This window comes from Orcinus orca, chromosome 11 (genome assembly GCF_937001465.1).
Source record: "Orcinus orca chromosome 11, mOrcOrc1.1, whole genome shotgun sequence".
NCBI lineage: Eukaryota > Metazoa > Chordata > Mammalia > Artiodactyla > Delphinidae > Orcinus > Orcinus orca.
In genome coordinates this window covers 56,503,068-56,517,674 of record NC_064569.1, presented here as the reverse complement: position 1 = coordinate 56,517,674, position 14,607 = coordinate 56,503,068, and the positions used below count along the sequence as shown (strand labels likewise).

At 33.2% G+C, this 14,607-nt stretch overlaps 1 protein-coding gene across 6 annotated transcripts in view; it reads right to left on the bottom strand.

Annotated features, from left to right (window-relative positions):
* Positions 1 to 14,607, bottom strand: part of CNOT2 (CCR4-NOT transcription complex subunit 2) — a 111,210-nt gene that overhangs the window by 28,626 nt on the left and 67,977 nt on the right. For all 6 annotated transcript variants that reach the window (XM_033409605.2, XM_004281885.3, XM_033409604.2 and 3 more), the window contains exon 4: positions 5,019 to 5,085. In XM_033409605.2, coding sequence (XP_033265496.1) covers positions 5,019 to 5,085 — 67 coding nt within the window. The remainder of the gene's footprint in view (positions 1 to 5,018; positions 5,086 to 14,607) is intronic.

The window sequence follows — 14,607 nt, the reverse complement described above, 5'->3', positions numbered from 1 at the left end:
TCCCCAGATCTTTCCAAGGGCTTCCACTTCTCAACAGACTGGTTTCCATTCAAATACTACTGCCTCAGAGACAGCCTCTTTGTCTGCTCGAAAACTATTGATCCCATCCACTCATCCATTAAACTGACAATTTTTTATAGTACTTATTATCAGAATCATATTATTTATTTACTAAGTAAATAAATTTATTTGCATGCTTATTCTCTGTCTTCCTTCATTAAAATATAAGCTCCATGAAAGCAGGAACATTGTTATTTGCCACACTCTTCAATCCTGGAATAATTCTTCACTCATGGTAGGTACTAGATAAATAACACAATAAATCCTATCATAATGCCTTAGTCAGCAGACTCTTGGAATCTGTGGATTTAACATATGCAGTTTCTACTGTGTGCAAACTGCTTTCTAGGGTCATGACATTCAGTAAGTAATATGTAGCATCCAGGTTTCAAAGAAACTGCTGTTCTCAACTCATATTTACTCATAGTAAAACTTACAAAGTAAGGCAATCCTGGCTCTACTACTTACTCCCTAGGCAAGTCCCTTAACCTTTAATCAGGTTGTTGTGAAGATTAAATGGGTTTATATTTATATCAAGTACTTAACATAGCACCCGACACATAGAAAATACTGAATAACTATTAGCTTTTGGGGAGTGAGGGTCGGGTGGGGGGATGAAACATGCTTATGGAAAGAAAATCAACAGGTGGTCCTAAAGGTAAGATAAAATGAGATAGTCTAATGAAGTAATAATGGTTTTCACCTATAAATAGGTGTTTTCTGGGGGAAAAGAGTATGTTATAGCTGTGTTCTTGAACTTGAAAAGTAGCAAATATCTTGAGATAGATTCCATAAAATTGTGAAGATTTGTACTTCTTGGCTGAAACCAATGTAACAGCCTAATAGATTTCCCTTGTCTTGATAAAGCAAACCACTCAAAAATTTATCCCACGCTGTAGATTTTGTTTCCACTACTAAAACAACCTTACTCATAGTCTCTTCAAGGACAATGTTAAACATGACCTCATCTGTAAATCCTGTCCTGATCATTTAAGGTATGTGATTACTCCTACCTTTCAAGTACCCAGAAAACTCTGTACTTCTTCCTCTATTTTGCAGGAAAAATAACTTGTGTATTTATCCTACTAGATTATATATAAGGACCATATCTTGTTCATCATGCATTCAACAAACATTTAGTGAGTGCCTATCGTGTACAGAGTATTGAGGATACAAAGGCAATGAAGACGTGCAATCAATAAACACAGCAACACCGAAGGCGTATATACACTGTACAGAGATGGCATAAAAGAGAATGCTCTTTCTACAATACATATGCAGTCTCTAGCATGATGCAATATATATGGTAGGCACTCAAAAATATCTGTTAAACTCAATTCCTACTTCCTTTTTGAACCTTTCCCGTACCACTGTAGCTTACTGTGCTTTTCTCTCCAATCCGCAAGTCTGTCCGTATCATTCAACATGATACCTTTTAACCTATGGTATTTAACACTCTGCATATAAATATGTCTTGACCTCCCCAACTATAAAATGCTTCTAGAGAGCAAGAACTCCCAGGGCATTCATTATTAATTCAAGTATCTGTTAAATGATCCTATTTCCTGAAAGCTACCAAAATGTGTCACATGCCTAACTATACTGTCAACAGCATTATTTATGAACCATTCCACCTGTGCTCTGGTTCTCCACAAAACAAGTAGCTTTCATATATGTATTCTTAAAACAGGAGGCCAAAGGGATGTTGTTGAAAGCATAAGGCTATGCCACTGCTTTTAAGCCAGGAGTCCGGATCCCAGAAAGAGAAGTTTATTTCCTTTCCCAGCTAGTGGTCTGGGTCCTCTGAGAATTCAGATACAAATGTATATAATGGATTCATTCAGACAGCTAGTTAACCTATGTGGCTAGATTATAGGCATATGAGAAGTACTCCTTTGGGCTTCCCTGGTGGCGCAGTGGTTGAGAGTCCGCCTGCTGATGCAGGGGACAGGGGTTCGTGCCCCGGAGCGGCTGGGCCCATGGGCCATGGCCGCTGAGCCTGCGCGTCCGGGGCCTGTGCTCCGCGGTGGGAGAGGCCACAACAGTGAGAGGCCTGTGTACCGCCAAAAAAAAAAAGTACTCCTTTTTCTCAAATCCTCCAAGGCCCTAAATCCTGTTGGTAAGAAAGAAAAAGTCACACCAACGATACTACCACTTAATTTCAATGCATTGACTATCCAGGGAAATTAATTCCTGGCTCCCTGTTCATTCTCATCTAGTACACAGCTTCAGGGAGCCCAGGGGTCTTTAAACCTAGACAGTGTACTTAAAATCTTACGCAAAAGTAGAGAACAAGTAGAGAATATCATGCAACTTGAATACAAGATTCCATTCACCAGCTTCTACAGTTACCACTTGATGCACAGTAGTCACATAAACCCTTGATGAAAAGTTACATATTTGGATACAACTATACTGTACATGATCACACAAGCTCCTAATCCAGCATTTTCTGGGTACCCTTGTGTACTATACAATCACTTCCACCCAAATCTGGTGAAAGCTTTAAGCAGCTCTGTATCCATTCCAAGAGGAATTCCTTCCCTTGTTTTAAACTCAGTGAGTCTCAGTTTTGGAGAGGGCACTCTTCCTTCTCCACCTCTTATCTCTCTAATCATCAAGAACACAAAACAGATAGTAAACCTCCATTTTAATGGCTCAAATTCCTACTGAACTTTGCCAATCTGAATACAGAGTTAATGGTGGTACTCAATACACTTGGGGGGCAAAAGAACTTTGTAATATGAAGCCTAATGCACAATTAAAGTTAGCTGCCATAAGAATAACATCATGAATCTATTCCCACCTACTTATTCTATCTCCCCATCCTTTATTAAATAAGGTCAGCCCCTCAAGTTTTATCTTTCTGACTTACTTATACTACCGAAGCCCTGACCCTCAAGTCCTACATGGTAGCTGGTGTTCTCTCTGAGAAGGTGTGTGTTCAAACTACTTACCAGCTGAGAGACTTATCTGGCCCTGTCAGTTCTATCCTAACAGACAGTGACTAGGAATTCAGGCTCTGTTTTATTTTATTTTATTTTACTAGTTGTAGCTTCTAGATCTGTGCACTAGAAAGGAATGATTGTACCCTGACTTGAGACATTTCAGTTTCAGTTGATCTAAGGTTCATTTTTTAAAATAAGTTAATACCTACAATGTCAGTTAAAAGAGTGAGCCATGAATTGAAAATGCTGGTTCATCAATGCCATTTATTATACTAAACTCCAACAGGAAATATCTGTCATATGTAACTTCTTTTTAAATTACTAAGTACCTTAAAATACTTTTCCTAATGAAAATAACTTTGCTCATTTATTGTAATCTTTGTATATCCTTAACCATCAGCACAATCATGTACACAAATTAAGTCAATAAATGTCTACCTTACCAATGAAATAACTATATTCCAAACCTAATCCATTCTATAACTTAGCCCAATTATAACTTCACATTTGTAGGTTAAAAAAATTAGATCAGATTTTCAAAGTCCATATAGCTGATTATATTGTAAAATAATTGCCATTCTCCTTCATTAAATAACCTTGGCTTCTCAAATATAACTTTTCTCTATTCCACTATCTACTTTCTGCTGTGATAAATTGTGGGCTTTAAAAAGAAAGGAATGTAAGTTTCTCTATAGAAATAAAGGGTAGCTTTAAAATTTAACTAGATATTTCGAACGTAAGGGTTACCAGAAAGGTGAAAGTAGTAGGCTTCAAACAAAAACAGTCCAAATGAAACAAACTGCTAGCTAATAATATTCCCTCAATAACTAGAATGAACATTTGCTGATAAATAAGCAACATCTTTTTTGTGTAATAAAAGGCTTAAAAATGTTTTCTACTTAACTAGAGGAAAGCTAGTATCTGTAATTAATAATTTTCCTTACTAATTCTGTACTAACAAAATTGTGTTTCATAGCAAAAAGAATGCCACAAGAGGTAGAGAGAAAAAAAATAGATGGAAACTATATTTGTCTAACAAAATAAGTTTTTTCCCCTTACTAAATTTCAAAATAAAATTGAAGGGTAAAGTGGTATGACAAACTACTCTTATATCTATCAAAACTTTGCCTTTTATTATACTGGGAAAGAGTTCCAAATCACATAACTGATTTTTATTTGAAGGTGGTTAAATTATTTGGTCATCAGATTGTCTGCTTCAGTTACCCTATTATTCTGTAATCTTTGATGGGAATTTACATCCCTTTTAGCACTCCCCTCCCACTACAGAGATGAGAGATCAGCAGCCTCTGACATTAAAATATATGACAAATCTTATTAATATATAAAAGTTTGGAAAATTAATTTAAAAAAGGAAAATTTTATAATTTAGTTTTATAAAAATTATGTCATAATAATAGTTAACATTTATTGAGCGCTTACTATGCGCCAGGCACTGTGCTGAGAGCTATAAAAGTATTACAACACATAAAAGAAATAAAATCTTGTATATGGAAAAAGCTTTGAACTGTTAGTCAAAAACAGAGATTGTATACCCAGACTGAGCCAAAGTAAAAGAAGTATTTGCTAAACAAAGAGAACATTTCACAAACTGCTAGGTAATGGGCTTACATTAATAATAAGACCAAAAAACACAAACAAAACAACCTCCTTAACTGACCAGTCAAAAAACCTTTAACTTCCTCCAACTGAAAACATAGAGAATGTCTATTTTTAATTTGTTTAGCAAATCTTCTTCAAAAATACTGCAAAGGAACATACACATACAAAAGATGAAGAAATAAATTTTGATCTACCCTGTATCCAAATAATCTTGAATTAGAAAGGTCTGAAATAATGAGGTTTTTCGCTAAGTAAAATAAGAAAAACTGAAAATTAAATACCTTTCCTTTTAAACCCTAGAATAAACCCACAAGGGCAGCATTATTCTTTATTTGGTAGGTATTTTTTTTCTTTAAATAAAGTATCCCAGAATAAATACAAAATTCTTACTTTGTTGCCCGTATAAACTTGCCCCAAACTGAGACAGCTGACCTGATGTAGATGGTGATGCCAGCATCTAAAAACAAATTAATTATATTAGAGCATAAAGAAAGTACACAGAACATTGCACTGACACTTTACAAATCTGTACAACATATCATAATATGTGAGAATCAAATCCATATTTCCCAATCTTCAGAAAAACAAAAACATTGCATAATAAATTCCATGTTACTTAAGAGCGTATCACAATTGCATGACATCAAACTATGCAAATAAAATTAATTTTTGATGGCTACAAAGTTTTTTTTCCCCAGTTATTCTAAATGAAACTATGACAGCATCATTACCTCACTTAAAAAAAAGCAAACTAGGCTAACAAATACATGAAGACAGTACTTCAAAAAGTCTAAATTTAAATAAAATTACTTGATTCTTAAATAATATATTAAGCTAAATTCTAAATTCAGTTTATTAAAGTTGAAAATAAAATTACCTAAATAAAAAAGTTTTTATTTTGTACTAGTTACCGATTTTTATACAGAAATGTGTATCAAATGGGTAGAAAAATCTAACAAACATACACACAACCAGGTACGTGGAGAGGTGATACAATACCAAAGGACAAACCCAAAATACTTACAAATATGTATAGACATGGTATGTAATGTACACTGCATGTACATTCATGGCACTTGTGTACAATGCCTTTCAATTTTTTGCATCATCTTTTTTTCCTAGAATAAAAATTCTTTGAAGCCATGTTATATTCATTTTTTACTTCTTCATAGAGACTAGCACTGCATGTGGCAGTGCTATAAAAAACTAGATACTTAAACTGAGTAAATGAAAATGTGTACGTGTAAGTGCATGTCTGTGTATTCCCTGTCTTATATTAAGCAACCATCAAAACACCGTAATTAAATAAGATGAGCTGCGTCATCAAAAGGGTTGTAATCTAGTGGAAGGACAGAATGAATTAAACAACTAATTATGTTCCAAGGCACAGTGTGGTAAGTGCTCTTAAGGAAGTATAAAGTATCACTGGAGGAAGATATTTCTAAAAAAGGGTGAGGTAACAGGAATACTTTGTAGAATGGTAACATCTGATGTGGGTACAGATGAGGGGTCTTCCAGTGTGAGACTATGCAGTGAGTGCGATAAAAGTTAGTGACATGATTAGAATACAAACAAAATAAGAAACGTCCGTGACTGAACAATAGGGTAATTAGGGAAGGGAGATAAGGCCTACCCTACGCACACTGGGGAATAGAAGAATGGGAAATAAGAGAGTGATGGGACCAGATGCAAAAGGTCTTCTTAAATGTTATGCAAAGCTGGCTCTAACTATGGCGATAAAGAGAAAAAAAAATTTTAAGCCAAGAAGTGACATGATCAAACTGTGCTTTGGGAAGATAATTCCAACAGCAAAACTGGATGGAAACGGTAAGATACTAAGCTAGAACAGGAGAACTGCGACTATGAAGGAGTCCTATTGAAATGGTTGAGATATAGGGGAAAAGAGATGGGTGGAGAATCACCAGACAGGGAACTATCAGAGGCCTCTCTGGTTTCCAGCGAAGAACTGGGCTGACATTGACCGCAGTAGGAAAGCCAGGGGGAAAAATATTTAAACAGTAGAGGTTTATACAATACACATTTCATGCTATTTTCATGTCAAAATTCTAAATTGTTTTAATTATTCTGAAATTCACAGAAGTTTTTATACAACAGTAGCTTTAAACTAATGACATACACCAGACTCTTCTGGGGTTGGGCTAAGTTACTAAACACAGCAGTATTTAAATATAGTAACAAATTTTCTAAAAAAGCATCAAACCTTATAAATATTCCTTCTGAAATCTGGAGGGTATACAATATAAACAGTTAAACTGAAAGAATACACATTTTATGCCTGACCAAGTTATTTTGTTAGGTACAATTATCGTTACTATTACCACCTAACCGCAAATATTTTAAGCACATTAAAGGTTCATTTCTAAATTGCAAGAACAAGATCAAAGAACATATGTAACATACAATGAAGCTTTAGTTGGTGACAGAAGGTAAAATGTTTATAATAAAATCCCTTAACAATCATGATTTTCTGTTATCATTATAAGCTATAAACAAAAGTAATGGAGTATAGTTTCCAAAGGCTTCATATAAAAGATGCTGGCCAGCATGAATCCATGACTTAGAATGATCCATAATGTGAAAATTCTAGAATGGACCACTAAAAATTTTACTTTTCCCAGAAATGTGTATGTTTATTGAGCACATAACTCCAAAGAACAGACATTTTATAGTCTACTTTCTCACAAAGGTTATACATCCACAAGTGAGTTATAGGTATGCCAACATATCACTCCTCTCAGCACCGGGAGATAAAGTAGAGAAGATGACACAACATGAAGGTAAAGGGGGAATGGCTCCCTGGGCCAAATATTTGAGTCGAAGAGCAGCACGGTGACCCATTTACCAGTATGACATATTAAATATTATCATTTTCTCTATGTGTGAGTACATGAAGGTTAGTAAACAATGCTTTACAGAAACATGAAAGCAGTTTGTTTAATGGTTTATAACCTTCAAACCATCGAAGTAAAATAAGCATTGATCAGCTATACAAACCAATGTTAAAATGACTGCTTCAAAATGTGTCAAAATGCAAATATATAATTTCTTATAAAATCAATCCTAGCGGTATATATTTTTAAACTCTGAAAGCATGATTCATGAAATATATCAGTGCTAAAAATGGATTTTAAAATGGATTTAACATACAACGAAGGATTATGGGGTAGAAACGCTATTTACAAGCGCAAAGAAAATACACAAGAAATGTACTCTGGCACAGAAATAACTACAATTAACAGACGACAGAAAATTTATATAATTTTTTAACTGCTGAAAGTTAATTGTATAAAGGTAAATTTCTTAGAAAAATATAGAACTTTAGATCAAGAGACATATTAGAGTAGGGAATATAAGCATAAGTGGAAAGAGCCCGGCTTTGAGTCAGAAAAAAAATCTAGGTTTGAATCCTGATTCTGCCTCTTACCTATGGGAGAGCCGAGCCTCTGTTTCCTTCCTGTAAGATGGAAATAACACTACCTACCTTATAGAGTTGACGTGAAGATTAAATTAGATAAGATATACACATATTAAGTGTTCAATAAATGGTAGCAGCTGCTGCTAGTAATCTAATCTTCCTCCCAATGCAGGACTCTCATCAATAGCAATCAGAGGGGCAGCCTTAGGGGAATTTATTGAATAGTACCCTAATTTTATATTCATTTTTGCTTAAGAAGCTAAAGAAAGAAGTTTATCAAATGAATTCTAGATAAAATAAGGAGCAGAACTTGTGTTCTTAGAGGGGGAAAACAGTAGAAAAAGATTAAATGTCACACAATCAGTAGAATGCTGAAACCAATAAGCAGGTTACCGTGTTCCCAGTCTAAAACCGTTATAACAACTATATTCTTCCTCATTTCTCAAACAGTCTATAATACAACACTTCATTCAAACGACAATAAAGCAACTAGAAGAAACAGTAATGTAATACAAGTTATTTTCCTGACTCAACAAAGAGCTCCTTTATCCTTTTGCTTAATATACAGAATATCAAGGAAATCAACAAGTTAGAAACTGTACTTCTAAAATATTTCCACTGTTACTAGATATAATTCTGAAATCCATGACCAAAAAAACTCTAAAATTATTTTGTTTTACAAAATGTATATTTGAAAAACTTAATAACAGGGCAATCTGGCTCCTTCCAGCAATCCATAACAGGAAAGAAGTGTTAATTATTCTATCCCCCTCATGGTTCCCAATAGTGATCACCTCTCGCAATTACTCCCTCCAATAAAATGTACCTTCAATCACAAAACCTATTTCAAGAAACATTAAAGTCAGTATGGTCAAGAAATAATTTTCTACATAAAAAATGACTTCAAAATGCAACAAAGTTTTATTAAATAAAAATTCCCTGACCACAAAAGCAATTTAAAAATGAAATATATAAGTTTTTAAGTGTTCCTTAAAAATTCATTGTACAATATACTTAAAGGTATGGTGATAATATAATTCCTAGCATTCTGTTATTTATTCCAGGATGAAAACAACAAAGAAATATGATTTTGACTATATCATATCTACAAACAGAAAAAAAAACAAAGAAAGTTTTAAATCTAGACAGAATCTGAAAAACATTTAAAAATTAAAAACAGTATGGTTAAAAAAATAAGAAACCACTGAAGTCAGAATGAAATCTAGTAAACAAAAAGAAAGACTATTAGAAGATAATATATTAAAAAGACCAAAAGAAGAAAGGGACAAGAGAGGAAGCAGGCAGAAAAACAAAATAGTCAGTAAGTCATAGGACCTGGTAGCTTATGTAACATACAATGAAAATCAATCAAAATCAATAACAAATTATGAGTTTACCAGATATTTCAAGTAATTTTGATTAAAGCATTAAGTTTTCAAAAATAACATTTTCAGAAAGTGTAATATATGTTGAAATAGTCAATGTAATTAATTCCTATAGAACATTTAACATGCAGAACATACTAAAGAAAGTATGGCAACGAAGATCTCTATATTATATTGTGTGAATCTTAGGTTAGAGCCAAAGCACAAATTTAAAGGTATATTAAAGGCTCTTAATATGCATTGCTAAACTGTTTTCTACGAAGTTTGTATTATTTATGCTTCCACAGCAGTTACTTCAATGTTCCCTCACAGATAATGGCTACTCTTCCACTTAAAAACAAAAACCAAAAAACCAAACAACAACAACAAAAACCCTCTTTGCTAGTATGAGAGGAATAAAATGGTATTTTCTGACTATGATTTTTTATGATTGTTATTACTGGATGAAAAATTTTCTAATTATTTTTGTAGATGTATCAAAATTTGTTATATCTTTTAAGTATATCATTTTAACTCCCTTTATAAATAGGAGTTTATAAAAACTGCCTTTTTATCTTTAAAATACAGAGTTTGAAGATTATTTAAATGGCAATGAATTTAAGAGATTTTAGAACACTGCCTTCAAATCGTTTGACATTTAATTCTAATTTCTTTAAAGTCTGATTTATTTACATTTAACTCTATTAGGTTATTGTTGCCATATAAAATTTTGACATACTTATATACATTCAAATTAAAAGTTTTAAAGGTTATTTTTGAGTTTTTTAGGTAAACAATTGTATCTGCAAATAATATTAATTTTGTTATTTTCAACATTAATTCATTTCCTTCCCTTTCTCTAACAAAAAGACTCAGTAAGAGTCCACTATCTCCTACACCTTATAATAAGTTCTAAGAACACAGCAGTAAACTAGAGAGGCAAGGTCCTTGCCTTTGTTAAACTTAAATTCTAGTGTAGTACACAGGAGAATAAATAATTAATAAATACATACTTCAGGAAGAGATAGTTGCTGTAACTGTTAAAATGCAAGAAAGAAGTTAGGATATAGTAGTAGTAGTAGTACTGATAGTATATACAAGCTACTTAGGAAAAGAGTGATCAGAAAGGCTTCTCGGGTAAGATAGATTAACAGATACCTGGATGTAGTGAGAGAGAACACCATGTGAAGATCTGAAAAAACTAAGCGCAAGGTCCTGAGACAGAAACAAATTCAATGAGCCAGAGAGTCAGCCAGGATGACTCTCTATGTAGTTAAACACTAATCATGAGGATGACAACAATAATGGTGATAGAAGGTATCCTTATTTTATACTAGATTTTAACAAAATATTTATTATAAATTGGCCTGAGAGAAATCCTAGTTGCCATAATTGCTGTAGGCTAACACAAGTATGAAAGTTAGGTACGAGTTGAAAATGGTTGCCATTTGTCAAAACAAGGAAGTAGTCTACTCTAATCAGTTTCATGAGTTTTTTTTTTTAAAGTAAGGATAGGTGCTACATTTCATGTCTTTATAGCACATACTAAAACAAGGGAAAAGAGGTTCCCACAAGTTTGTGTGTCTAAAATGATTATGCTTAAGAATCACCAAATGAGTGCAACAAAGACTCAAAAGACTAGAAAATACGTTAGCAATCAAAATACAGATATAGTTTTTAAGAAAACCCTAAAATTGCTTAGATTATACCGCTCCCAAAGAGTTGTCTATTGCGTCTTATATGAATGTTTTTCATTTTCTATAAGTCTCCAAAAAAAGATAATTAAAAACAAATAATTAAAAATCACACAATTACATGATACACGAACTATCAGTATCCAAGCTTTACATATAGATAAGGAAACCAAGGCACAGAAGAGGTCATATAACTTTCCCAAAGCCACAGAGCTAATAAATGACAGCGCTAAGATTCAAAAAAGGAAAAGGGAAAGGGAGAAATCAAGCCCGTATCTGCCTACGATTTACTTATTCTTGTGAAAACATTTAAGTAATATATCTGTAATTTATATTACTTTTATACCTCAAAAACAGCAAATTCAGCATTCTTTTGAAAGACACATACATGTACAGGCATCTCTTGAAATAAAAGGCCTTGGAAAATATGAAGTAGCCCTAAAGAAATATTTAGCAATTTAATCCACACAATCTTATAAAGAACAGTTTACCAAATACTTCTACAACCATGCATATGATGAAGAAACAATTACGTTTTATGCTCTATGGTTAGGGTAAATCAGGAATTGGTTAGGTTTTGGGGGTCTTTTTGCTTTTGGGGTTTTTTTTTGGATAGTTGGCTTAAAGATTCACTCAACTACTGGCCAGTTTTCCTTTATCATAAGTTACAATTTAAAATAATTTTCTCACTGTTGCCAGGAAGGAAAAGAATACAAAATTATCCCAGTCATTTATTTATGTTTAAATTTTTTCTCTTTAAAAGCCTTATAAAGCACAAAATAATCATTATCTGCAGATGATATACATAACTACTAAAAAAACCAAAAGAATCCATGGCATAATGTTATTATTATTCATTATAGTAGCAACATTTAATATTTACTATTTGGTCTTCTAGTTTTGCATACAGTTATCATTCAGTCCTTAAAACCACCACCCATTAGACATGTACTATTTTTCTTATTTTATAGATGAGAAAACTGAGACATACAGAGACTGAGTAACCTGCCCAAGGACACAGCTAGTAAACCATGTGACTGAGATATAAACTCATAAAATAGAATGTCCAGAGCCCATACTCCCAATCAACAAAAACTAATAAAAAGAGTTTTGTAAGGTAGTTAGTTATAAAATAAATATATACACATACAAACTATTTCATATATCAGTAAAAACCAATTAGAAAAATGTAATGAAAACGGCAACCATAAAATCCTACTTCCTAAACGGCATAAAGAACAGAAACAGGAGAGAGACATACTCTTCTGAAAGAAGGGAAACATCAGTATAAATGTGCAACAGTCAAAAACATTTTTGTAAAGGATGTGAAAGACCTTACCTGACTAAGATGTGAAAATTGCCTATAAAGCTACAGCTATTCAACTATGTTGTAGTTCTTCCAAAGAATCAATATGATATACAGAACAAGAGTTAAGAAACAGGCCAAAAAAATCAGACATTAGTATATATATAAGGGAGAATTCAAATTAGCCATAAATGAATGGTCTAACTCAGGGGTGGGCAATTTACTGAATGCAGGCCAAATCCAGCACACTGCTTATATATGTAGGGTGCAAAAATTAAGAATGATTTTTCACATTTTAAATGGTTATATAAGTACCTACATATTATCCTTTATTTAGCCTCTTGGCCCACAAAGTCTAAAATATTTACTATCTGGTTCTTTATGGAAAAGTCTTCTAACCTGTGATCTAAACTATAAAAAAAGTGTTGGGACAACTGGATACCAGATAACCTTATGGGGGTGGGGGGGGTGGCACAAGGAGGGTAATCTGGCACCACAAAACTCACACCTTAATCCAAAACACACTTCTAATGAATGTAAGTTATATGTGTAGAATTAAGCACAAAAATACGAGAAGAAAGTAGGTGGGGAAAGTCTTCCTAGGTATGATCTCAAAAACTGAAAACATTAAAACCAAAAAACCCACACAAAACTGATTAGTCAAATTCAATAAAAATGATAAATAATTTTATATTAAAAAAACCTAAAAGCAAAAAACTGAAAAACTATTTAGGACAAGAGGTTATTAACCTTAATATATGGAAAACACGGACAAATAAACAAGACATCAGCTCAATAGAGAAATAGAAAATGGCACAAAAACAGTAATCCACAAAGGAAGAAATAAAAGTGCATATATGCAATGGAATATTACTCAGCCATAAAAAGAAACGAAATTGAGCTATTTGTAATGAGGTGTATGGACCTAGAGTCTGTCATACAGAGTGAAGTAAGTCAGAAAGAGAAAGACAAATACCATATGCTAACACATATATATGGAATTTAAGAAAAAAAAATGTCATGAAGAACCTAGGGATAAGACAGGAATAAAGACACAGACCTACTAGAGAATGGACTTGAGGATATGGGGAGGGGGAAGGGTAAACTGTGACAAAGCGAGAGAGTTGCATGGACATATATACACTACCAAACGTAAGGTAGATAGCTAGTGGGAAGCAGCCGCACAGCACAGAGAGATCAGCTCGGTGCTTTGTGACCGCCTGGAGGGGTGGGATAGGGAGGGTGGGACGGAGGGAGATGCAAGAGGGAAGAGATATGGGAACATATGTATATGTATAACTGATTCACTTTGTTATAAAGCAGAAACTAACACACCATTGTAAAGCAATTATACTCCAATAAAGATGTTAAAAAAGAGGGGAAAAACAGATGATAATAATTATACTAATTACTAAGTTGAAATTAAGTATATTAACAATTCTTATAAATATATATGCACACATTATTAGATACATGCAATATATTATATATTGTATTAGCATATATAGTATATAATGGTTTAGGTTACATGTAAAATTGTTCATTAAATGATCCTGAGGTATGTGTTATTTGTTTGCTATTTATGAATAATATAATTGATTCTCACATAAATTAAGGGATTGAATAAAAAAAAAAGGGCCATCTACACGGAAAAGACACATAGCCGTGTGTGTGTGTGTGTGTGTGTGTGTGTAAATTAAGCAATGTTTTACTGCACGTTAAAACAGTAAGTTTCTTTTGTCTATCTGTAAAAACTTAAAAGCTGATATTCTCAAGGGCACAGAGAGTGCTGATGAGAGTAAAACTTGGTGCAAACTTTCTAGTGAAAGACATGTCAATATGGCCCAGAGATTTAACTACTAATATATTTTTAAATAAAAATATGTGAAATATAGAATCAAAATTTTAGCCGTAAATTATTCCCGACTAGCATTATTGGTAATTTTTCCCCTCCCCGACCCCACGCATATTTTCTAAAATTTGTGCAATACCCCTTACTATTTTGTAATGAAAAAAGTATCAGCAACACAGAAATTTATAAGTAGCTACTATATTATTATTCCCATTTTCAGATGAAAAAACTGAGGCTTGGAGAAGTTCTTGCTAATAGGCAAAGCCAAGATCCAAACCTATATCTGTCCTGTTTTAATCTCCATGTCTTACTACCTTATTAATTAAT